Source organism: Amborella trichopoda, chromosome 11 (genome assembly GCF_054954075.1).
Source record: "Amborella trichopoda isolate Santa Cruz 75 chromosome 11, AtrichopodaSantaCruz75HAP2 v2.0, whole genome shotgun sequence".
NCBI lineage: Eukaryota > Viridiplantae > Streptophyta > Magnoliopsida > Amborellales > Amborellaceae > Amborella > Amborella trichopoda.
Genome location: NC_142346.1, coordinates 37871231 through 37898834, shown reverse-complemented (window position 1 = coordinate 37898834; position 27604 = coordinate 37871231). Strand labels below are relative to the sequence as shown.

At 33.6% G+C, this 27604-nt stretch overlaps 2 protein-coding genes across 15 annotated transcripts in view; both read left to right on the top strand.

The window, feature by feature from the left end:
- Positions 1–22643, top strand: part of LOC18436828 (nicotinate phosphoribosyltransferase 2) — a 40867-nt gene extending 18224 nt beyond the window's left edge. For 3 of the 14 annotated variants that reach the window (XM_006847050.4, XM_088851766.1, XM_088851770.1), the window contains 8 exons: positions 174–290; positions 17575–17633; positions 18310–18484; positions 19161–19295; positions 19402–19500; positions 19730–19838; positions 21972–22084; positions 22288–22643. In XM_006847050.4, the coding sequence (XP_006847113.1) occupies positions 174–290; positions 17575–17633; positions 18310–18484; positions 19161–19295; positions 19402–19500; positions 19730–19838; positions 21972–22084; positions 22288–22365 (885 nt within the window). In that variant the 3' untranslated portion in view covers positions 22366–22643. Of the gene's footprint in view, positions 1–173; positions 291–17574; positions 17634–18309; positions 18485–19160; positions 19317–19401; positions 19501–19729; positions 19839–21971; positions 22160–22287 lie in introns of all 14 variants that reach the window. The other 11 variants (XM_011626055.3, XM_088851763.1, XM_088851769.1 and 8 more) reach the window with 5 other exon arrangements.
- A 3159-nt stretch (positions 22644–25802) lies between these two features.
- Positions 25803–27170, top strand: LOC105420864 (uncharacterized). Its single transcript, XM_011626111.2, has one exon. The coding sequence runs from the start codon at positions 26026–26028 to the stop codon at positions 26686–26688; it is 663 nt and encodes a 220-aa protein (XP_011624413.1). The 5' UTR covers positions 25803–26025; the 3' UTR covers positions 26689–27170.
- Positions 27171–27604: the final 434 nt, after the last annotated feature.

Sequence of the window (27604 nt, the reverse complement as noted above, 5' to 3'; positions counted from 1 at the left end):
CTGATGAGGTTCATGGAAAATAGTGTTAAAGTTACCATGGCTGATAGTCTTTAAGTTATTTTTGTGTGCGTGTACCTCTTACATAAGACCCATGGTTGTACCTTTTCAGAAAGTCCCTTTATCCATTTTATTATTGTTATCTTTCGTGATTATTTTCTTATATGTTTTTTCAGAGCGTTGAGTCATTTCGTGGGAGTTTTAGTGAGACCAGTCAAAGTGAGTTGGCAGCTTTCACCTCATACGCACTCGCGTTTCCGAACAACTTCCTAGCCCTGGTGGACACTTATGACGTAAGTTTTGGAGCTTTCTTTATCTTTTACTAACTTTTAGCTTAACTATTGATAATATCCATGCAGTCGCCTGTTATCACGATTAGATCCATTATTTACCAGTGGAAGGCCAGTCAAATCCAAACTAGTCTGATTGGTAGTCCTATCAATCGGAAGAGTACCGAGAAACCTTATAAGCAAAATATTTTAAAACTAAAAATAAAGAAATCAGGAAATAGTTAATATTGAGAACAAAAATTTTTGTTATGAATCAGCATTAGAAACTGGAGAGTTCATATATAGAAAAGGAAGTCAATAAGATTGAGAACAGAATTTGTTACATGGATTTAGCTTATATTAAGTGAGATACCTCCATGCATTTTGGAGAGTTGACATGCTTAATTTATGCACCTTAGGTGAGGATTCTCTTCATACCTATTTCTGGTTCTTGTTGTGGGAATGAGAATCTTTAGTAGATGAGTGGTTGGTCAATGTCCGCGGAAGAGGTAGAGGAAATTTGTTAGCCATTATGTATTGTAGTAATGCTCTACTAATATGATTAGCTTAAGCCATAATCACTAACATTATTATATCGATCTTCATTTCATCTATCCATAAATATCCATATTCTTCTGCAAAGAGTCTAGTTTTGGGGTTGAAGTGAGCTGAGGGGTGAAACAATGTCTCAAAATTCAGTATTGATTTTTTTTCAGTTTAGAACCATGAAAAAAGATCACAATAAATTCTATATTGTTTAATTTAAGTTTAATCGATTCCATGCTGTTATTTACTTTAGCCAAGCTGATTTTAGCAAATCCTATTTGTAATTTTACTGTCTTTACACTTCATGGCTATAGCATATGACATATGGTGATATATATATATATGGGTGAAGTGGAGATGTGCATCTGGAGTTTTATGTGATCGCCACATACCATTGAGACTGTAAAACCAATCATGCTTTATAGGACAAAATATTGGGCAGTCAAGAAACAACATATCCATAAGATGAGCATAACTGAGATGAGGATGTTGAGATGGATGAGTGGCATGACAAGAAATGACAGAATTCAGAATGAATTTATATATGAGGGAACTTAGGTGTAGCTTCAACAGGCGATACGATGAGGAAAAGTAGACTTAGGTGGCTGGCCATGTGCAAGGTAGACCTATACAGCACCAAGTAGAAGGTGCGTTTGGTTCAAGTGGAAGGCTCTAAAAGGGCAAGGGGAGAAAAGTACATGGATAGTAGTAAAAAAAGTTATGGTGACTTTTGGTCTTATTAAGAGAGTATGACCCTATTGAGAGAGAATGGCCCTTGATAGAGAAGAATGGAAGAACTGGATTCATGTTGTTGACCCCAAATAATCGGGATAAGGCTTGGCTGATGATGATGATGATGATGATGATGATGATGATATATATATATATATATATGGGAATGGATCCTATCAGCCCACGGGCGAACTGCTACAGTGTCAACCAACGGTCCAGATTAAATCTGGGCCGATCTGAGGTCGTGACCATTGGATCGGACCCATATTCAATTTGGGCCTTTGGCTGACACTGTAGTAGTCAACCCGTGGGCAAACAGGCTTCTTTCCTTCTATATATATATATAAACAATTAAATTTGAGCCTACCTCAAAACTTTTACTAGCCAAGGTTGATTTGATGCCCAAATATCTTCAAATTGATCATCTCGATATCAAGATCGATGGACATGAGAAAAAAATGGATTGCAAGTTTTGGGAATAGTGTATTCTGTAACACATTTTTGGACCATCAATTTTCAAGTTTTCATAGATATGTTGATCTACATTATTGCTTTGAACTTTATAAATAACTATGAAAATATATTTCAAGGCTATCATAAAGATTTTCAATATTAAAACCACATTTCTCGACACTATTTGAAGGTAGGCTCTAATTTGATTGTTTAGAACCTAGGCTCTATAGAAACTGTACCCATATATATATATATATATATATAGAAGATGATAGTGTTTTATTAGATAAGGTTTTAATAAAATTTTCCATTTATCGGTACGGATAATGACTCTAGTCAACCTCGTACGTCTTGAACGACTTGGATGGCTCTTCTTGGCCTAAATGGTCTGTGATGACTGGACGACAATGAGTCTTAACGCTCAGACTATCGTATAAATGACCAATTTTATTATAATCTTATCTTATAAGAAACTATTATCAGCTAAAAATAGTCTAATCGTAAAAAATTAAGAAGATCTAATCTCTAATGGCTCTGATACCAATAACGCCAAGATCTGTAAACCTATATTTTATCTAAGTAACATTGAAAACATCGTTGTATAATCTAATAAAGATCTAAAAAGAGTAGTATAATATAAAAAGATGCACAAGATAATGATGAAGGAAATAACAGAAATATCTAATACTATCCACGTAGTATAAATATTATTTTGTATTTTAATGCTAAGGATTAATTTAAACTGCATAATACAAATATAGACAAGTTTTATTCAAACTGATTCAGAAAGAGTACATATACAGCAATACTCACAAATTACGAATGCAGAAACTTGCAAAATGTTTCCATTCGTCCAGGCAGAACGAATGTAACTTATGGAAATTACAATCACACATCTTTACCAACTATGAACAAAAGAAAATGGAAAGATCTTACTTGAAAATAGCTTGCCTGAGAGAGTTTGAATATATCAAGCGGGATATCAGGCAGGATAGAGGAGATCAGGTAGGATAAGAGAAGGTAGCTGAATCTTCGGAGAGGAAGGCGGCGAAGCTTTTAAAAGAGGAGAGGAAGGCGAAGCTTGAAGAGGAGAGGAAGGCGAAGCTTTAGAGAAAAGAGAGAGTTCTTCCCAATCTGTCTCAAATGAGAGGTTCAAGTGGTTTATATAGAGGAAGAAGAGTGTTGAGTTGGCAGGGGGTGAGGTGTCTTCAAAAAGAGACATGACACAAAGCAGATTCGTTTTGGATAGAAAGAAAATAGAGACAGGACGTAAAGAGAATCTTTACAGCTGGACAAGACAGAGAGGACGTAAAGAGCATCTTTACATCTGGACAAGACTTACGATAAAGAAAGAGAATCTTTACATTTGGACAAGACTAAAGAAAACGTAAAAGACATCTTCTACAGTAGGTTGTGTCGGCTATTAGGTATGGTGGCATCTTTAACAGTGTTTTCTGCCTGTTACTTTTGTACGAAAGCATCCACTGTGATTTGACAGGAGCATCTTTGGTAGTCTTTGTACATTATTTTTGACAACTGTCGCTGGTTATTCGGGCCTCTGGCTATACTCATCTTCCATTTGTTCGGGTTCGGGCAGAGACGTTGCATCAGAAGCTTATTCTTCGATTATTTTCAAAAGCTGATTCTCGAGTTCCTTTTTGGTAGCTCTTGGATTTTGCTTGCGCATTCTTCTGATATATTCTGCAAACTTATTTGGGTCGAACTCATTGGTATTATTATTCTGATATTTTGTGGGAGAAGGAGGAATTCTTTTGGGTTTGATCGAGTTTGGGTCCATACTAAATATATCCCACCATTTTATAAATATTCTTTTTCCCAATCAAGGAATATATTCAAAACTATTGCTAGTATTCTCGGAAATCCCATATTCCCATTTCAGAATCCAGGGTATCTGATATATTGCCATGAAATATAGATGGTAATCTATATCATCATTTATTCTATTATATTCTACGAATTTTGCCTGAGCATTCTTGAAAGCATCAGGTAATATTTGGGTTCCAGAACCCCATATTAAAAACAAATATCTAAACCAACTTGGAAATCTTTCAAGTATAGGCATTTTAAACTGTACATACCAAGTATGAGAATTATTGAGATTTTGATAAGCAAATATTTTATGCCAAGCATCCATATATTCGGTATATTTATAAGATTAGTATTGAAATTCTTGAGTTTGTAATTTTCTCCCTTGATTTGGGGTCCAGCCCCAATCATCATAGGATAGCAATTGTTTTATTTGTATTTTAGATAAGAGATCACCTTAATAGAGGGGTTAAAAAAGTGAACAAGAGATATGGATCCAGTTTCCATAAGAACGGCTTCATACCATTCTCGGGTTTTATTGCCATTCGAGGGATTAAGATGATTTTGAAGGTACAAGGGAGCCAATTTATTTGGGTCAATATTGACATGTTTATCTTCAATTGTAACATCTATCAGAAAGGCTGTTTCTTCAAAGAATGATTTATTGGAACTGGTTGGCTTATTTAGGAAAGACTAATTTATTGGAACTGGTTGGCTTATTTAGGACAGGCGCTGGAGTAAATACTGGGTTTGGATTTTGGGTTGAATATTCTGGATAATTAAGGGATCTGGCTGGTGATAGAGGTGGATATATTGATATTGGAGATCCGGGTGATATCATAAGGATTATATCCATTATAGTCTTTCCTTTTCGTTTATCACTATTAATATTCATATTGAATAACTGTATTGATGAGGGTTCTTCTGGCTTAGGTAACGGCGGTAGATCTAAACCCCCTTGCAAAAATTCACGGGTGAAAAAATCAAGGAGAGCATTAGCCGAACCGTGAAGATGTTCAATAGAAAAATTAAAGGCGGATAGAATAGCCTGCCAATGAGCAAATATCTATTTTGAAACAAGATTTTGAACATCTTTTTGCAAGATATCTTTAGCAGATTTGCAATCTGTTCTAGTATTAAGAATAGCACTTTGAAATTTATTTACGCAATGAACTATAGCAAGAATTTTTTTTTTAATTGTCGAATAGTTCTGTTGTGTAGGATTCCATGCTTTGGAAGTATAACGTACTAATTGTTCTTTATTATCAATTCTTTGTTTAAGAATTCCACCTAAACCAAGTTCTAAAGCATCACATTCAATAATCTTGTAAGCATTAGAGTTAGATAAAACTAAACAAGGTAGTATTTTTTATTTACTTTTGAGAATTCTAATGGCATTAGTATGCTGATCCATCCATTTAGGAGGATTCTTTTTTAATCGATCATATAATGGTTTGGCGATAATAGCAAAATCTTTAATGAAATCAGCAATATAGTTTAAACAACCAAGAAATCGTTGTTATTCTACTTTATTTAGGATAACATTAGGAAATTTATTAGAAAATTCAATAGCTCCATCTATGGGAATAATTGTTCCTTGAAAGATATTATGACCTAAGAATCTAATTTTAGTTTGACATAGAACTATTTTCTTTGCAGAGACTACAAGACCTGCATTTTTAACAGTATTAAGGAATATGTTTAAATGTTTAAAATGTTGATGTATGTCAAGAAGAAAAAATAAGGATGTCATCGATGTAGACTATCATAAATTTCATATAAGGGTTAAAAACATTATTCATAATTTTTTGAAATTCAGATGGTGCATTTTTCAGGCCGAATGGCATTACATTCTATTCATATTGGCCGAATGGGACATTAAATGTTGTTTTATATCGATCTTTTTCGTTAATTTGAATTTGCCAATTACCTTATTTAAGGTCAAATTTCGAAAAAATACAAGCATTTAGAAGTCTATCTAATAAATCTTTTTTATTAGGAATGGGATATCGGATCCATTTCAAAACTTTATTTAAAGGTTTATAATTAATGACTAGTCTTGGAACTCCTCGTTCCTTTTCAGCATTGTTTTCTACATAAAATGCGGCACAGCTCCATGGAGATGAGCTTGGCCTGATTAATCCTTTTTCTAAAAGAGACTTTATTTCTTTGTTACATATTTCTAACATTCTTGAATTCATTTGAATTGGTCGAGCTTTTGTTGGTATTTTTGTTTCAGAAAATCCTTCTTCGTATGGAAGTGATGCTATATGTTTTTGTCGATTCCAAAAGGCAGTAGGTAGTTCACTACATATTTCTTTTTCAATTTGCTGCTTTATGTCTTCTATTTTTGTTTTAATTTCAGGAAGTAATAGATGTTCTTCAATTGTTTTATATTTTATTTCAGCTTTTAGTTGGTATAAGAAATTTTTTTTGTTTATTATATTTTGTTTTACATTGTTTATTTTTTTTATTCTTGGTTTATCAATGAATTCAAATTTAACTTTTATTCCTTCTATTGTTGATTCTAATCCAGTATGATCTATAACAATAGGGTACAACATGCTGATAAATGGTGTGCCTAAAATGACAGCTTGATTTAACCCTTTTACCATGATGAATGGTAATTCTAAACAAATACCATTATTGCATATAGCAGCATTAGCTAATTTATAATTTATTTTTAATTTGCTTCCATCGGCGGTGTTTAGTATTTGTGTAGTTTTATCGAAATATTTTGTCGGAACTAATCTTTCGTTTATACAGTTCAAATCAGCACCTGAATCTATTAAAGCTAAGGATCGAAAATTATATTCATTTTGGACTATTATTTTAACTAATGTATACCACTTTTGGTTTAATATTATGTTAATTAAATTTAATTGTTCCTTTTTAACTTCTGAGGATTCAGGTTTGTCTATATTATTTTTGGCTAATAGATTATCAAATTCTATTTCTTCATCTTCTGATGGATTATGAGTTAATTCATTGGTTAATTCTAATAATTTAATCCTATTTTTTAAATTATTAAGTTCAGTTTTTACTTCATTAATTTCGTGTTTTAGTTCAGCAATAGTAGGTTCTCTCATAATATTGTCCTTTTGATTAATTCGTTTAAGAATCTTATTAAAACTATATTCTTCCGGCAGTTTTATTAAGGAAGTTGGCTTATTACGAGTTTTTGCTATTTGAATATATTGACTAATTATTGTTCTTTTGCCTTTCATTATTTGGAATCTTATCGATAATCTCAAGAATTAAATTACTTATCGATAATCTCAAGAATTAAATTATCTTCTTTTGTAAGAGTATGACATAAACATTTGTTGTCCTTTTCAGAAAAAGAAGAGGTTTCAGATAATAAATCTTCATCTTCTATTATTCCTAATGCTGATTCGTTATCAGAACTTTCAGAGTAGGAGGAGGAAGTTGTATTGATATCATTATCATTGTCATATAACTGAATAATTTCATATAATTGATTTCTTATATTTTCATCTAATATTAATGATTCTATCTTTTTTTTTACATTACAATTATTTTTACAGTGTCCTAATTTTCCACATTTATAACATCTAGGTATTTTTCTTTTATACTTTTTATGTTTAGAACTTTCTTTAGGAGGTTTTTCATATTTTTTTATTTTATGTTTGTTTTCCTTATATAATTTGTTTTATGATTTTTCTCGTTTTTCTTGTTTTCTTCTTTTATGGGGTTTATTTTGAGAAAGATTTAGACTGTATTCAAATTGTGCGCAAAAATCACCAAGTTCTTTTCGACCGGTCATTTTTTGTTTATCAAGTTGTTTTTTCAATTTTAAATCTGTACAGAGGACTAATCCTTCGGCACATATTTCGATAGATAATTCTCCTAAAGTATTGAGTTTATATGGAATAAGCCCCCCATGTTTGGTTTTGAGACGGTTGCGGACTTTTTCAGCAAAGAGATAGGGAAGGCCGGAAATAAATTTTTATTTCCAGTGATCAGAATTACTATCTTCACGGATTAACAGGCGAGAAAAGAAAACATCTTTATACCATTTATAGTGGGAAAGGGTTGGACATCGAAGATTAGAAAGGAGATCTTTGGATCGAGCTTCTGGCAGAGCTGTACTTCCTACGAAGTGGAGGGTATTAACGGCATCACTTTCAGCTTGGACAATATCTTGATTAAGTTCATTTTTAACATATGATTGTTTAGTGGCTGTTAGAATCTGTTTTTGATATTTCAAGAAAAAATAGAAGAAAAGAAAAAGGTAATACAATTTAAACCTCCTCCTCAAATTAATAAAGAAAGATTTCAAGTGAAAGAAGAACATCCTTCTGAATTAATACAACAATTAATTAATAAATTAACAAATCTAGATATCAAAGAAAAGGATAAAACTAAAAGGTAAAGAATCCGTAATAAAAATAATCGAACCAGCAGCTATGATGTTACATGAAATACCAGAAATCCATAATATTATTACGAATATTAAAAACGCTTTTACCCAATCATCTCTAGAAAATAATATCAATAAAATAGACTATGACAAAAAATGGAGACCAGTATCCCTATCTAGAATGTACCATACTAGACCAACTCTAGGTGACATACAATTTGAAGAAGACCTTATATCCCATACTGTTTCATATTCAGGACGAACTATTGTTAATTGGAATATAAACGGAATGTCTGATCATCAAATTCTTGCTACAATGAAACATATGACTATGCATGCCACTGCATGCAAGGTCTCTGGAGCCCATGAACAAGATGTAACCAAGGTTATAATCTGTGGATTTACTAGCTGGCTCCGAGGATGGTGGGATTTCACCTTACTGAAATATCAAAACAACAGATTCTAACAGCCACTAAACAATCATATGTTAAAAATGAACTTAATCAAGATATTGTCCAAGCTGAAAGTGACGCTGTTAATACCCTCATTTATACAATTACCCTCCATTTCGTAGGAAGTACAGCTATGCTAGAAGCTCGATCCGAAGATCTCCTTTCTAATCTTCAATGTCCAACCCTTTCCCACTATAAATGGTATAAAGATGTTTTCTTTTCTCGCCTGGTAATCCGTGAAGATAGTAATTCTGATCACTAGAAATAAAAATTTATTTCCGGCCTTCCCTATCTCTTTGCTGAAATATTCCGCAACTGTCTCAAAACCAAACATGGGGGGCTTATTCCATATCAACTCTATACTTTAGAAGATATATCCGCCGAAATATGTGTCGAAGGATTAGTCCTCTGTACAGATTTAAAATTGAAAAAACAACTTGATAAACAAAAAATGACCGGTCGGAAAGAACTTGGTGATTTTTGCAAACAATTTGGATACAGTCTAAATCTTTCTCAAAATAAACCCCATAAAAGAAGAAAACAAGAAAAACGAGAAAAATCATATAACAAATTATATAAGGAAAACAAACATAAAATAGAAAAATATGAAAAACCTCCTAAAGAAAGTTCTAAACATAAAAAGCATAAAAGAAAAATACCTAGATGTTATAAACGTGGAAAATTAGGACACTGTAAAAATAATTGTAATGTAAAGAAAAAGATAGAATTATTAATATTAGATGAAAATATAAGAAATCAATTATATGAAATTATTCAGTTATATGACAATGATAATGATATCAGTACAACTTCCTCCTCATTCTCTGAAAGTTCTGATAACGAATCAGCATTAGGAATAATAGAAGATGAAGCTTTATTATATGAAACCTCCTCTTTTTCTGTAAAGGACAACAAATGTTCATGTCATACTCTTACAAAAGAAGACAATTTAATTCTTGAGATTATCGATAAGATTCCAAATAATGAAGACAAAAGAACAATAATTAGCCAATATGTTCAAATAACAAAAACTCGTAATAAGCCAACTCCCTTAATAAAACCGTCGGAAGAATATAGTTTTTCTGAGATTCTTAAACGAATTAATCAAAAGGACAATATTATGAGAGAACCTACTATTGCTGAACTAAAACACGAAATTAATGAAGTAAAAACTGAACTTAATAATTTAAAAAATAGGATGAAATTATTAGAATTAACCAATGAATTAACTCATAATCCATCAGAAGATGAAGAAATAGAATTGGATAATCTATTAGCCAAAAATAATATAGACAAACCTGAATCCTCAGAAGTTAAACAGGAACCTCAATTAAATTTAATTAACATAATATTAAACCAAAAGTGGTATACATTAGTTAAAATAATAGTCCAAAAGGAATATAATTTTCGATCCTTAGCTTTAATAGATTCAGGTGCTGATTTGAATTGTATAAACGAAAGATTAGTTCCGACAAAATATTTCGATAAAACTACACAAATACTAAACACCGCCGATGGAAGCAAATTAAAAATAAATTATAAATTAGCTAATGTTGTTATATGCAATAATGGTATTTGTTTAGAATTACCATTCATCATGGTAAAAGGGTTAAGTCAAGCTGTCATTTTAGGCACACCATTTATCAACATGTTGTACCCTATTGTTATAGATCATACTGGATTAGAATCAACAATAGAAGGAATAAAAGTTAAATTTGAATTCATTGATAAACCAAGAATAAAAGATATAAACAATGTAAAACAAAATATACAAAACAAAGAAAATTTCTTATACCAACTAAAAGCTGAAATAAAATATAAAACAATTGAAGAACATCTATTACTTCCCAAAATTAAAACAAAAATAGAAGACATAAAGTAGCAGATTGAAAAAGAAATATGTAGTGAACTACCTATTGCCTTTTGGAATCGACAAAAACATATAGTATCACTCACATACGAAGAAGGATTTTCTGAAACAAAAATACCAACAAAAGCTCGACCAATTCAAGAATGTTAGAAATATGTAACAAATAAATAAATTCTCTTTTAGAAAAAGGATTAATCAGGCCAAGTTCATCTCCATGGAGCTGTGCCGCATTTTATGTAGAAAACATTGCTGAAAAGGAACGAGGAGTTCCAAGACTAGTCATTAATTATAAACCTTTAAATAAAGTTTTGAAATGGATCCGATATCCATTCCTAGTAAAAAAAGATTTATTAGATCGACTTCTAAATGCTTGTATTTTTTCGAAATTTGACTTTAAATTAGGTTATCAGCAAATTCAAATTAACGAAAAAGATCGATATAAAACAGCATTTAATGTCTCATTCGGCCAATATGAATGAATGGAATGTAATGCCATTCGGCCTGAAAAATGCACCATCTGAATTTCAAAAAATTATGAATGATGTTTTTAACCCTTATATGAAATTTATGATAGTCTACATCGATGACATCCTTATTTTTTCTTCTGACATACATCAACATTTTAAACATTTAAATATATTCCTTAATACTGTTAAAAATGCAAGTCTTGTAGTCTCTGCAAAGAAAATAGTTCCATGTCAAACCAAAATTAGATTCTTAGGTCATAATATCTTTCAAGGAACAATTATTCCCATAGATCGAGCTATTGAATTTTTTAATAAATTTCCTGATGTTATCCTAAATAAAGTAGAATTACAACGATTCCTAGGTTGTTTAAACTATATTGCTTATTTTATTAAAGATTTTGCTATTATCGCCAAACCATTATATGATCGATTAAAAAAGAATCCTCCTAAATGGATGGATCAGCATACTAATGCCATTAGAATTCTCAAAAGTAAATAAAAAATACTACCTTGTTTAGTTTTATCCGACCCTAATGCTTACAAGATTATTGAATGCGATGCTTCAGAACTTGATCTAGGTGGAATTCTTAAAAAAAGAATTGATAATAAAGAACATATAGTACGTTATACTTCCAAAGCATGGAATCCTACACAACAAAACTATTCGACAATTAAAAAAGAAATTATCGCTATAGTTCATTGCGTAAATAAATTTCAAAGTGATATTCTTAATACTTATTATTGAATGCGATGCTTCAGAACTTGATCTAGGTGGAATTCTTAAAAAAAGAATTGATAATAAAGAACATATAGTACGTTATACTTCCAAAGCATGGAATCCTACACAACAAAACTATTCGACAATTAAAAAAGAAATTATCGCTATAGTTCATTGCGTAAATAAATTTCAAAGTGATATTCTTAATACTTCTTTCCTTATAAGAACAGATTGCAAATCTGCTAAAGATATCTTGCAAAAAGATGTTCAAAATCTTGTTTCAAAACAGATATTTGCTCGTTGGCAGGCTATTCTATCCGCCTTTGATTTTTCTATTGAACATCTTCACGGTTCTGCTAATGCTCTCCCTGATTTTCTCACCCGTGAATTTTTGCAGGGGGGGTCCAGATCTACCGCCGTTACCTAAGCCAGAAGAACCCTCATCAATACAGTTATTCAATTTGAATATTAATAGTGATAAACGAAAAGGAAAGACTATAATGGATATAATCCCTATGATATCACCCGGATCTCCAATATCAATATATCCACCTCTTTCACCTGCCAGATCCCTTAATTATCCAGAATATTCAACCCAAAATCCAAACCCAGTATTTACTCCAGCGCCTGTCCTAAATAAGCCAACCAGTTCCAATAAATCAGTCTTTGAAGAAGCAACCTTTCTGATAGATGTTACAATTGAAGATAAATATGTCAATATTGACCCGAATAAATTGGCTCCCTTGTATCTTCAAAATCATCTTAATCCCTCGAATGGCAATAAAACCCGAGAATGGTATGAAGCTGTTATCATGGAAACTAGATCCATATCTCTTGTTCACTTTTTTAACCCTTCTACTAAGGTTTTCTCTTATTCCAAAATACAAATAAAAAAATTGCTATCCTATGAAGATTGAGGCTGTACCCCAAATCAAGAGAGAAAATTACAAACTCAAGAATTTCAATACAAATCTTATAAATATACCGAATATATGAATGCTTGGCATAAAATATTTGCTTATCAAAATCTCAATAATTCTCATACTTGGTATGTACAGTTTAAAATGCCTATACTTGAAAGATTTCCAAGTTGGTTTAGATATTGATTTTTAATATAGGGTTCTGGAACCCAAATATTACCCGATGCTTTAAAAAATGCTCAGGCAAAATTCGTAGAATATAATAGAATAAATGATGATATAGATTACCATCTATATTTCATGGCAATATATCAGATACCCTGGATTCTGAAATGGGAATATGGGATTTTCGAGAATACTAGCAATAATTTTGAATATATTCCTCGATTGAGAAAAAGAATATTTATCAAATGGTGGGATATATTTAGTATGGACCCGAACTCGATCAAACCCAAAAGAATTCCTCCTCCTCCCACATAATATCAGAATAATAATACCAATGAGTTCGACCCAAATAAGTTTGTAGAATATATCAGAAGAATGCGCAAGCAAAATTCAAGAGCTACCAAAGAGGAACTCGAGAATCAGCTTTTGAAAATAATCGAAGAAGAAGCTTCTGATGCAACGTCTCTGTCCGAACCCGAACAAATGGAAGATGAGTATAGCTAGAGCCCCGAATAACCAGAGGCCCGAATAACCAGCGACAGTTGTCAAAAATAATGTACAAAGACTACCAAAGATGCTCCTGTCAAATCACAGTGGATGCTTCCGTACAAAAGTAACCGGCAGAAAACACTGTTAACGATGCCACCGTACCTAATAGCCGACACAACCTACTGTAGAAGATGCCTTTACTTTTCTTTAGTCTTGTCCAACTTTAAATATTCTCTGTCTTTACTTTTTTTTTTAGTCTTGTCCTACTTTAAAGATTCTCTTTCTTTATCTTAAGTCTTGTCCAGCTGTAAAGATGCTCTTTACGTCCTCTCTGTCTTGTCCAGCTGTAAAGATTCTCTTTACTTCCTGTCTCTGTTTTCTTTCTATCCAAAACAAATCTGCTTTGTGTCATGTCTCTTTTTGAAGACACCTCACCCCCTGCCAACTCAGCACTCTTCTTCCTCTATATAAACCACTTGAACCTCTCAATTGAGATAGATCGGGAAGAACTCTCTTTTCTTTAAAGCTTCGTCGCATTCCTCTCCGAAGATTCAACTACCTTCTCTTATCCTACCTGATCTCCTCTATCCTGCCTGATATAGTCAAACTCTCTTAGGTAAGCTATTTTCAAGTAAAATCTTTCCATTTTCTTTTATTCATAGTTGGTAAAGATGTGTGATTGTAATTTCCATAAGTTACTTTCGTTTTGCCCGGACGAATGGAAACATTTTGTAAGTTTCTGCATCTGTAATTTGTGAGTATTGCTGTATATGTACTCTTTCTGAATCAGTTTGAATAAAACTTGTCTATAGGCAAAAATGAATAGTGATTTCACCTACCCTCATCACTCTCCGAAGTTCATCGTACGGTCACGATTGTCTGGTAGTGTTTCATTTTTCATTTTTTTTCTACAAATCGGAATGACCTGAAATTTGGAGCGTGTGTTCATCAAAAATAAGCGAATCTAAGAAAAATATCAAAAAAAAATATTTTACGTGACAAAACTTAACCAAACTACCCCCAAAACTTTTCGGGAGTATTTTGGTCTTTTTTTTGTAAATTATTTGTTTTATATTTTTATTAGGTGCGCCTCACTAATATGTACACACGCTTCAAATTTCAGATTATTCCTATTTGTAGAAAAAAAATGAAAAATAAAACACTACCGGACAACTATGACCGTGCGATGAACTTTGGATGGTGATGAGGGTAGGCAAAATCACTGTTCAATTTCCCTTATAGCCGTTGGGAAGATTTTTCCTATGTATATATATATAGATATATACAAAAAAGTTTGTGTAGAGTCGAGGCTCTAAACAATCAAATTAGAGCTCACCTCAAATATTTCACTAGATGAGGTTGTTTTGATGTCCAAATATCCTCAAATTGATCATCTCAACATCAAGATGCATGGACACGAGAAAAAAATGATTTTAAAGTTTTGGAAATAGTGCATATTGTAACACATTTTCGAACCATCAATTTTCAAGATTTTCAATTTTTCATAGATCTGCTCGATCTATACTATCTTTTAAGCTTTAAATTTATAATTAAAGATAAAAAACTATTTTAAGGTGTGTTTTACTTTGATTGTTTAGAGTCTCAACTCTATACAAACCACACCCATATATATATATATATATATATATATATATAGGTGAAGCTCTACAGTTCACATATGGCTTTATCACCGTTCAAAGTTTATCACACGGTCACAGATGTCTGATAGTGTTTGAATTTTAATATTTTTTTTTATAAATCATAATGATCTGAAATTTTGTAAATGTGTGGGCCTTAGTGAGATGCACATGAATAAAATATAAAACAAATAATTTGAATGATAAAAATTATGCAAGATACCAATATAAAGGTCAGGGGTAATTTCATCATTTTATTTTATGACTATTATTTTTTAAATATTTTATTTTGTTGCGACTTGGTCATATGTACACACGTCCCAAGTTTGAGATAAATCTTATTAGTATAATAATTATAAAAATTCAAATACTATCGGACAACTGTGACTGTATGATGAACTTTGGTCGGTGATGAGGTGTAGGTGAAGTACTGTAGAACTTCACATATAGGCGTTTTGTAGATGCTTCCATATATATATATATATATATAAGAGTAGTCATACATATAAGTATTTCCTTACTATACTCAACATGTTTTGACACTTATTATCTTTTATTTTGTAAAATGAAATTTTTTTAGTAAGGGTATGTTTTGTCATTAAGAAGCAATCATTTTTCCATGTGGGTGATATCACACCCCATGTGGATGATTTCAGCCTTCACTGTAGTTAACAAATGCTTCTCTTTCTATCAATAATTTCTACTTTACCCTTGATTAATTACCTAAAATACCCTTAAACAAGAAATTTATTACATGGTAGGGTAAGGGTATCAAGTTTCCAACATTGTTGAGTGCCTTAAGGAAATACTCTCATGTATGAGTAACCCAACATAACTCTCTTTCTCTCTCTCTCTATCTCTTGATATATATATATATATATATATATATATGTTGGTGTAGGCCCACTAGCCTACAACTACATATAGGCCCAACGGCCCAAATTCAATCTAGGAATATCTGATGAATATGACCTCATTTCGTATTTTAATTTTGATTTTTTTCTGCAAATCCAAATCATGTGAAATTTTAAACATCTATTTCTTCTCATCAACGCGCACTTAATAAAAATATTAAAAAAATAATTTGTAAAATATAAATTGACCAAAATATCTTTGCAATATTTTGGGGGTATTTTGGTCAATTTATTTTTCAAGAAATATTTTTTATATTTTTATTGGATTCTAATATTTTTAAAGAACACGTGCCCAATATTTCAAGTGATTTGGATTTATATAAAAAAATTAAAATTAAAATATTAAATACAATCGTGATCATTGGATTGGCCCAGATTGAATTTGGGTTGTTGGGCCTATATGTAGGCTAGTGGGCATACGCCAGGATTTCCCATATATATATATTTCATGCAACGATTGTATAGTAGTATAATGCAACCATCTTCAAAAACCGTGTTAGAGACATTTGTTTGACACAAATTTTTAATGTACACTCTTTTCATTCTAAAAAACAATCACGAAAAAGAAACTTTTGAAAACAAGCCTTAGAAAGTGTTTTTCTATCCCAATTAATATACACCGTCCAGTTTAGTGAGATGGTTAGATATAGGCCTTAGAATGATTTTTTTATTCCCAAAATTTTTATATAGCATTATCATCATTAGATTAACAATGTTGAAAAAAGAAAAAAGTAATTTTGAATTTGTTAAGGCATAGATCTTGAAGTTCACCAAATGGATGGTTGAGATTCATTGTTGGAGGCTACTAATTTTGACCATATCTAGGGTGAAAATTGATTTAATAGGATTGATTATAGGGATGAAGAGCATGTGTGTGCAAAATTTGAGGTCATACAAATGCCAAAAACATGATTTTCTAGAGATGTGGTTGCACCATATCTAGGGTGCCAAAAATATGGTTTTCTAGAGATGTGGTTTCTAGATATGCGGTTTCCTTACTCTGTGGCTATAGCATATGACATATGGTGCCATAGCATATGGTATATAGCTTTATTTAAAGAGAAACGTTTATATAGAGCCGAGGCTCTAAACAATCAAATTAGAGCCTACCTCAAAAATTTCAGTAAAATATGTTGATTTGATGCCCACATATCCTCAAATTGATCATCTCGACATCAAGATGCATGGACATGAGAAAAAAATGGATTTCAAGTTTTGGACATAGTGTATTTTGTAACGCATTTTTTTACTGTCAATTTTCAAGATTTTCAAGTTTTCATATATATGTCGATTTACACTATCTGTTAAGCTTTAAACTTTATAAATAACAATGAAAATATATTTTAAGGATATGACAAATATTTCCAGTATTGAAACTATATTTCTCGACACTATTTAGAGGTAGGCTCAAATTTGATTGTTTAGAGCCTAGGCTCTATACAAACCGCACCCTTATTTAAATGGATGTTGTCGTTGATGTATCTAGCTGGGCCCAAATGTAGTTATCATTCCTTCCTAAGATTTTGTCATCACTTGGGATGATTATCTGTCATTAGGACTACATTGTCTTATTTTTGGCCAAGTTTTTATGATGTTCAAAGTTTTATTGATGTCAGAATAGCTTGTACATGTCAATATATAAGGGAGAGCCTCCTGATTTTATTTGGCAATTATAATTAATTTAATATGATGCATATGATAATTTTTACATGACATGGGTCATGTCCTTGGCAGGTTATAAGGAGCGGACTCCCCAATTTCTGTGCTGTGGCACTTGCACTTCATGATTTAGGGTATGTTAAGGAGTTTGTTGTAACACAGTAATTCAACAAATTATATTGGTAAATTTCGTTAATTTGACTGGTAACTTGTTGCTGAAAGATACACACCTTTGTGTCATTTTCGTTTTGGACTTTGATATTCTGTTTTTATGATTCTCATTTGATATTTGATGAATTAATTGACCCTGTGCAAATTTTCTTCGACAAGGTTATCTGGAACTTCGTAGACCCTCCTTTTCTTCTTAATGTGACATCTATAGGCACAGGGCCTAACTTGATTGTTGATGGTCTAGAAAATTGGGTTTTTGCCCTTTGTATAAGACTCAAAAATCATTTGGGCTAGAAGTTTTCTCTTAAAATTGAAAAAGTTAGCAATAGATTTATTGGCTACAAGGTTATCATAAGTTCTCTGCTGAACATTCATAAAATATTTGATTTGATGCTTGCATTCTTCCTCCCATTTGCAACTTGCGAAAATCTTGTTGTCCTGTGTTTTTGTGCGTTTAGAGGCACAATTCTCTTAGCCTAAATTTAGATCTAAGTAGGAGTTTCCTGTAGATTCAAATTTCACAATAATTCTCTCTCATTCCTGAAAATGCAATTTTTTAGTTTCTTCCCATGCTATGTTATAATTTATTCGTTTTTCCTTATTAGATTTAGCTGTTACAATTATGATTATTTGGTTCAGGTATAAAGCAAATGGCATCAGGTTAGATTCTGGTGACCTAGCATATCTGTCAGTTGAGGCTCGGAAGTTCTTTTGTGCCATTGAAAAGGAATTTCAGATTCCTAGCTTTGGAAGAATGGCGATTACTGCTAGCAATGATCTCAATGAGGAAACATTGGATGCCCTAAACAAGCAGGTAAATTTTTAAGAATTATCATCACTAGAGATCCTTAACACTGAAATAATGAGCAAATTAAGGCAACAATATAAAATATAGCTGCACAAAGCTCTATAATTAGAAGCTTGTTTTCCCTTTGAATTCTTTCTAGACTTGAAAATATGCTTTCTACATGATTTGGCCTCATTTGTGAGATTGGAGTTCTTGGTTCAATTCTATAATAGTGCACTCATATGTAACTCTGCTTTATCAAGAGTTTAATTTTTTCTGAGGTCTGAAAAAGCAGACTTCTGGTTGCAATTTGGTTGACTTATGTCCTGCAATTGCATATTTTTCTCAATTATTTGGCTCTGATTGGAGACTTCTTTTTGGGGGACTCTCCTAGAATGAAATCTTTTTACTCCTGGCAATTTAACTTTTTGTAAGAGTTAAAATTTGCAACCCTCATTTTGTTTAGAATGTATTGATATTTTATTTTACAAGCCCCGTGTAGCTTGTTTTTCCTACAGCATTGTTCATTGAAAGGAGTTTTTAAATATGGTGACCAAGATACAAGTGAACATTCTCCAAAAAACCGAATATGGTGGCCAAGATTCTGGCACCAGTATTTAATATTAGCTTGTCAATTTGATTGCTTCAAATTGTTATAATCTCATAAATTCTTAAATTTTGTATGCCTTCATTTTGTGTGCAGGGTCATGAAGTGAATGCATTTGGTATTGGCACGCATCTTGTCACGTGCTATGCTCAAGCAGCTCTTGGGTGTGTTTTCAAATTGGTTGAGATAAATGACCAGCCTCGTATTAAACTTTCTGAAGATGTTACCAAGGTTCAATCATGTCCCTAGCAAGTGCGTGTGTGTGTGTGGGTGTATGTTTGAGCATACTTGCATTATCTATTATTTCGAGCTGCTTTACGGATTTTTCTTGATGCAGGTTTCAATCCCTTGTAAAAAACGATGTTACAGATTGTATGGTAGAGAGGGATATCCTTTAGTGGACATAATGACTGGGGAAAATGAACCACCTCCAAAGGTACGTCTCACATTTTTGCATTTGCTTTAAGTTATATTTCAGGAACCTGGGGCTGCTTTGCATTTCGTCAACTGTCCTTTATTCTCCTTATTTATGATGCTATGATGCTTGACACCAAGAGCCGCTTTTAATAATGAAAAAATTTGACATTTTGACGCCTTCCTACAAAATGCTGATACTCAGTGCATATGGCATCTCTTTTAATTAGTCATTTTAATTCAAAATACAGGTTGCAGAACGAATTCTTTGCAGACACCCATTTAACGAATCTAAACGAGCTTATGTCGTTCCACAACAAGTTGAGGAACTTCTGAAGTGCTATTGGCCTGGAAACTCAGGTATTTAATATCATGTCAAGATGCTGAAATTTTCCAACTTTTCAGTTTGGATTATCATATCATCTCTTTCTTGAAATGAATTTATCAAAGTAGTATATAGCTTGCAATGATTCCATGGTGAATCAACATGATTTTGTCAATGATTTATAAATATAGCTTATTTATTATGGCTGCTAATGTGTTTGGTTATGCTTCTTGTTTTAGCTGATTTATCACACTATTTGTGTACACAATAATGTGGATTTCTTTCATAATTCTCTGATTGTGGCATGCATCCAGAACTTTTATCCCTCAAACCTCAAAAAAGAAAATTGTAGTCCTCCATTGAAGTTAACTATTAAAAGATATTTTCTGTAGCAAAAATTTAAAAAACAAGTGAATGTTCAAAGCTTTTCTATAAACTCCAGTCAAAGAAAAATGTATAGTCAGATTTATATACTGATTATAGCTCTAATGATTTGGAAGATTACCGGTCTTCCATGCATCTTCTCTTGGATAATATTTTTATTATTTCAGAATTAAGGAGCAAATAACATTTGAATCAGTGGGCAAATTTTACAAATGAAAAATCAAGATGTGCCCAAGTTTTTTTTTTATATCTTTTTTTTTTTTTTTTAGATATGAATGGTCTCTTCTATAAGGCTATTTGCATTGTGGAATGCTTCGTTGACGATCTGGGTTCAATTCCCATAATTAAAGCATTGTTTTGTTAAAAATCTCGCTTAGTTTTTCAACATATACTGTTCCACTGAGTTTTAGCAGTGTCCGAGTTGGTCACCATGTTGTGGTTCTTAAACACAAATGGGAATTTAATTGTTTTTCTCACCCTAAAGAAAACAACTCATGCATTAGGTAACAGCTCTTTATTTTTTAGAATGCAAATGTTCAGCTAGAATACTAATGCTTTTTTCAGTCTGTATGATACAAGCATATGGATCAAATTTACCAAATAGATTCAATATGAAGTGGTGCTGATCAAGTACGGATGTGCACAAACAAACTACCTTTCGAGAGGAAGCGAATGCTTCTGCATTTCATGTCTTTCAAGGGAGCACCTCCTGTTTGAAAAACCTTATTCTTAGTGTTTTAAAAACCGAACTGGTCATCGGCCAAACCAAGCAGGCTCGGCTGGTTCTGATCCCATTCACCTGTTCTCCGGGGTTCTTTTGTAATTTAAAAAAAAAAAAAGTGGGAACCGGGCGAGTCCGGGGGATCTTTAGACCTTGACACCCACCCACCCACGAGTTCTGAGACCAGCTTACAGGTTTTTAAAATGCTGCTTCTAATAAATCATCCAAAAATTTTAAGAGAACATCAAAAGGGAAGTTCTGAAAATCCTAATTGCCCTTTTATAGTTTATCTACTAATTTTGAAATAAGCTTTACAACTCCTAAAATAGACTAAGACATGAAAATAAACAAAGTTACATTTTTAGGTTGAACTAATATCAAATGTCTGGCAATAGTCACAAGATGTTTCTGGATTGCACACAAGTATATTTCACTGTGAAACCTCGAAAATAGGGTCAGAGGCATACTCCATGGAGGATTTCAATCAAAAGAAGAAAAAAAAATTCTGGTTAGAAAAGATATTTGAATGAAGGTGAAAGTGGTGTAGAGCAGGAGATTTCTTTGGGTATATTTATAGGTACCCATCCTTGTACTACTAGCTGTAACATTCTATGGCAGAATATTGATTCATCCTATTTTTCTCAGACTAATACCAATAGGGTGGAATTATTGTATGGCATCTGTGTTTTTGTCATGATATTACACTCCATTTTTGCTTCCCTTTCTATTTTCACCATCTTTTAAGTCTGTCCATTTATCTTTTTTGAGTATTACAACCCAAAAATTATATTTATCAATGCAAAAAGAAGGTAGAGATGTAATCTTCACTTTGCATGATTATCTTTTTCTTTTATTTTGTTTTGAAGGCGAGCATGACCTGTGTTTAGGATACTGAACTTTGACTGGAATGATATGAAAATGGATGCTGAATTTGTTTGGAATGATATGAAAATGGAAGGATACTTGCAAGTTGAAATTTACATAGCTGTTGGAGTTGAATAAATTTTGCTTGTACCTGTATACTAATCAGTTGTTTTACTTATTAATCTTCTCTCCAATGGAGGTAAAGAAAGAGAACCATTACCAACACTCGAGAAAATCAGGGAGAAATGCATAAACCATTTGAATCAGATGCGGCCTGATCACATGAGGAGATTAAACCCAACACCTTACAAGGTCTCTCTCCCCCTTTCTCTCTCTTTCTCTCTTTCTCTTGAACACATGAGGAGATTAAACCCAACACCTTACAAGGTCTCTCTCTCTCTCTCATCTGGTTATCTTCCCTCATTTGCCTTTTTATTTAATCTCATCCATGTGGTTATCTTCCCTCATTTTCCTTTTTATTCTATCTCATCCATAATCTCCTTCACCCTGAGCAGGTAAGTGTTAGTGCACAGCTATACGATTTCATTCATTTGCTATGGCTGAGCGAGGCACCAGTTGGGGAGTTGCAGTAAGGGTCCAGAGAGCTTCTCAACAAAAGCAGGAAGCAAATGGAATTTTTTTGACCCACACATTGTTTGATGGATAGAGCTGTGGGTTCAATGCAGGAATCGGGTTGGTTAGTGTTTGTAATTTTTAAATCATGGAATAAGCTGTCGCTATCGTTATTGTGAGTCCCTGTGGTATGTTAAACAATAAGTAAACAGCAGAGGATCATGATATGCCCAATTTTCATAGTTGAACCTTCTAATAGTTGAACAAGACTTAATATAAATTGATGAATTTTGGAGAATGCCTGCTCGCATGAATTGGTGAGTTTTTTGGGGAATGCATATCTTACCTATCTTTTGTTTTTTTTTTAAATTTTTATGTTCGATGGAGAAGATGGGTTGGAACATGTAAATTACTGGTTGCAACAAGCAGCAGCTCTCTGCGCGGCTTTCGGGCTGTGTACCAAACATTACTTGCATAACAGTCCTACTTCATCTTTATCCTGCCTGTGTCAAATATTATCTTCATCAGATGAGAGTTCAGCACAGAAATATTTTGGCTGAAGTTTATGTCCAGCTCTTGCCAGTCCATGTTGATAACTTCACATAAATTTTACAAGAACCATTTGTTTGGTAATAAATAAGCAAATGCTTTATTCTTTATTCTACATTTTACCCACGGTTCGAAAATCTGTCTTGAAGTGTGCGTCCTCCAATATATATGTTCTAGACAATTACTCATCATAGTCATCAGGAGTGAAGGGATTGGTCTGATCAAACGAGTCTGACGGCTAATTGAACTGGTTTGAAGGGTTTTAAAATTTAATTATATATAAATAATATTTTAAAATGTAATATATTAGAAAAGATATATTGCCTAACTTTGTTTGCCAAGTCGACCCAATTGAAACTGGCCAGCTGCATTCACTGAAATCAGTGGAACACTGGTTTTGACAAGTTCATAATTAAACTTAGACCAGACCAGTGGAGGTACTGGTTCGCACTTCGACTGGTCTGATCACCGAGTCTGGTCCAATCTTGATAGCTATGGTTTGATTTCAAGAGCTAGTTAATAATACTGGGTGATGGGGTCAAATATTTCGAAGTTTTCAAAAAATATGCCGGTAGCACATCGATATATCAAGTTTCAAATTTTACAAAAACAAAACGGTATTGTCTGGTATGGTGTTTTATATTTGACATGTTTCAAAATTATCGTTGAATGTATTTTTTGTAAATCTGGAAAGTATATATTATAAACTTGCCATGATTTATTTTGTAGCAGGTTAACCATTTGGTGATTTTCCTATCTGGAAAAACAATTACTGTTTACTTTCCCAATGGGACAGTTTCTATGTGGCCAGCGTGCATATTTGTTGAAATGTGGGTTTGGCAATAGATATATTTTTTAAATATAATTTGATTTTAATTTTTAGAGAACATATAATCTTTAACATGGCGATCATGAATATGACAATAATAAATAAATAAACTGAAAAAAATAATTATTTTGGACGTTTAGTTCCCAATTTCATCTCGGTTATGTTGGCAGTTAGACTTGATTTTAAATGCGCCTCTTTTATTTTGCTTCTCAACATAGGGCATACTACAATCCTTTGTGTGCTCCACTATTTTATTTTGTTTTTTATAATGGTACTACTTTTATTTGTTCTGCGACCAAGCATTAGAAATTAGAGGAAATTTATCAAAATATCCATATAAGAGACACCTTGTTTAAATTATTTGTAACTTGAGATGTGTTTTGAAATTAAATCAAACTATATAGATAAAATATTAATAATTCATCTCTCATAAGTAGTTGATAAATTTTCCATTCACATATAGTAGTATGCTGTATACAGTAATATCATTGAATATCAACCCTTCATTCACAATCAGCAATCTGACTTAGTGTCCGACAATGGATGCTATCCAATCACCATCATTCATCATCGAAGTTGATAGTTGGGTGGGAACCGCTAGTGGTTTAAGCCCCAAAAATTTAAAAAAAAGTAGATGGTGGGGTGGGACTGTGGGAGCCCGTCTTCAATTGTTGGAACTTGTAGATGGTAAATGGAACGATATCCTCCCTCTTTTAATGCAAATTTGAGAATTGGCCAAGACAAATAAAGTGTCGATGAAATCAACGTACAAAAGCGGTGGAGTTTCAATACAATCAATTGCCTTGCATAATAAAACACAATCAACTACTTGTTAGGTGCATAAATTGAGAGAGTTTTATGCCCGTACCCCACAAGTATTGGTATATCAATGTTTCAAAAATATCAGTTCGGATTGGAATTGCTCGCTTCTTATCATGAATGGGTAGAAAAGTATTGGATGGCTGGTTCCCCACATAATAACCTGTTTTATGAGAAAACTCGTCGATTTTGTCAAAGGATCCAAATCGCTCTGGTTTTCGAGATTTATATCATTTTTCTATTTTTTCAGAAGAAAAAAATTATTGATTGATTCTCACCCAAGAGAATATGTCGGGTTACCAATCCAAATCAATGTCATATGCTTCCCCCTAAAATTTATAATTTATATTTAAACCCCCCTTTTTTTTTCTTGTATGTTCCTAAAATGAGCCACTTAAGGTCCGAAGTGGTAAAGAAGCGTTCGACTTCGAAGTCTTTAAGAACCAAATTCAAGTTAAAAGTCCCTCCAATCAGTGATTCAAAAAGCGGATCTATTGGGGTTTTTTAAAAAAATTTGAGTCGCATATTTGACTGACCATCCTTTTTTTATTCGACTGGGCCGTCCAGGTTATGGGTACCCGTCTAGACGTTGGGCGGCCTGGACCCCTAGGCTGCCTAAGACCCGCCTAGCGCATGGATTCGACTGGGCCGTCCAAATTCTGGGTGCCCACCTAGGCGTTGATTGGCTTGGACCCCAGACCGCCTACGACCGCCTACCGTTTTTTTAAACTATGCCTCCAATCTTTAAAATCCATGGTCAAGTTAAAAAGAAAATAGTGAGCCAAATTCAAGTTAAAAGTCCCATCCAATCTTTAAAATCCACGGTCGAGTTAAAAAAAAAATAATTTCAATCTTCGCTAAAACTCTTGAAGATACAAAGTCAAAATCTTTAAACGTTGAATTCAAATTTTCAAGATCCCAAATCAAAACCTAGAATCCATTTTAAAACTTGAAAGTCCGAAATCAAAATACTCTACTACTTCGATATGAAGCCATTCCTCAAAATCCAAAGCGGAATACTTAAAAATAATAATAATAAGAATTTTTGGGAGGAAAATGATGTAATAACGGATATCCAGGGGCATCAACATAAATCAGAGGTATCTCGTTATCCGCTGTGTACTCGTGTATTTACAAAAGCAAATTCGGTCAATACACCAATCATCACGGGAGTAAGTTGTGACTCATCTTGCAAAACCACGTGTGCACAGGGAATCCCACACGACATACGATAAAACCCCTGTGTGCCAAATGCAGAGAAGTGCGATCGATCGAAATGAGTTCTTGTTTACCATCAATGTCAGCAGTTTAGTTGCAGCGAGAGATAGAAAACATCGATAGAAGTGGAAGAAGAGTAGAGAGAGAAAACATCTTGGGTAGAGTAGAGGGCTGGGCAAAGAAACAAAGAAAGCGAAAATTAGGGCAAAATCCAGATATCACAATCAAGGAAGGCAAAAGCATCTGGTAGAGAGAGAGTGGGATCATGGATGAGGAGAAGGAGCCTGGGCGCTGCCGGCGAACGGACGGGAAGATGTGGCGGTGCTCGAGAGACGTCGTCCCAGACCAGAAATACTGCGAGCGGCACCTCCACAGGGGCAGCACCACCGGCGCTCGTTCAAGAAAGCCTGTGGAACAACCTCCACAATCGCAAAATCAACAAGAAGAAGAAGAAAAACACAATCCTGTAACTACACCAACAAAACCCCTGACCTCACAACAAGCATCACAAAATTCCACTACAAAACCCTCAAAAATCACGGTTCCATCCGAAACAACCGATTCTCCCATGACATCAAAGCCCTCGAAAACTGCCACCACTTCATCCCAAACACCCCCTACTAAAGATTTGGTCGCGAAAACGACAACAAAACCCTCAAAAACCACCCCTTCCCAGACGTCGACTGCAACTCCGCCCTCTGATGATGCAACTGTCCCGCTGCCAAGGAGCCCCTCATCAGGTGTGGATCCAGGGCGCTGCCAGCGGACGGATGGGAAGAGGTGGCGGTGCTCGAAGGATGCGTTGCCAAATAAAAAGTACTGTGAAGGGCATGTCCACAGGGGACGCGTTTATTACAAAAATCTCGAAAAGAAACCAAAAACTGCCTCTGATATGCCATCCACTGCAGATACAAATGTGAAAACTTAGTACTTTTGAATTAGTGCATATTGCGTATGCTTTAGCGCCACTAGTCTCACGAATTGGTGTTTGACCTGGTTCCAATACAGTCAAGATTTAGGGTTTTGCTCTGGTTCTCATTCATTTGACAATTAACGTTTGATTCATGTGAGACACTCAGAACTGAGAATTTGGGTTTGAACCTGGTGAGACAACACTCAGAACCTAGGATTAGGGGAGGTTTCCTAGGATTAGGGGAGGTTTGACGTTGATGTTATTTGCTGGCCCCAGAGTTGGCTTTTTGCTCCCAATTAACAACGAATAGGTTTTCTGAGACTGGCTCAGGAATTAGGGTTTGTGGGAGGCAAAACCCAGCTGTTGCATGATTTTGTACTAGTATGAATTTGTGATATCTGACTATATAACTATATATCCATGTAATTAACTTATTAACTTGTGTTTGAATATTTGGTGACATGAATTACATCTGCTTCTTTGGCAATTTGCTTTAATTGGTTGCATGCTGATTAAATTTGGTGATCTGTTGCTTGCTGTGGTTTTATGTTAATGGTGAATGCAAATTTGGAGAAAGATTGAGAATGATCAAATTGCAGTTTGCCGGTTCTTTTAGCAGGTAAAGAGATTTAGTGAATTCATCTCTTAGGAGTACTGAGTTGGTTGATGTTTGATGCATTATGGGGAATGTCTCATCAAAGCTGGTTTTGTATGGTAAATGCAGTAGTTCAGACTGAGAACTTACCAAAAAGACAGATCTCACAAGTGGAAGCTCTGCTAGATTACCACCAAAAGCTATGCTTAAGTTATGCTAGATTATCACCAAAACTGGACTTAAATTCACACTTAGGAGCCTAACCCGGCTCGGTCAAATTCCGCTTAATTTCAATAAGAGGAACCTAACCTGCACGGTCGTCAATTTAGTGAATGT

What these genes read in the sequence shown, in the direction of transcription:
- LOC105420864 (XM_011626111.2), top strand. Translation starts at nt 26,026, where the DNA reads ATGGATGAGGAGAAGGAGCCTGGGCGCTGCCGGCGAACGGACGGGAAG.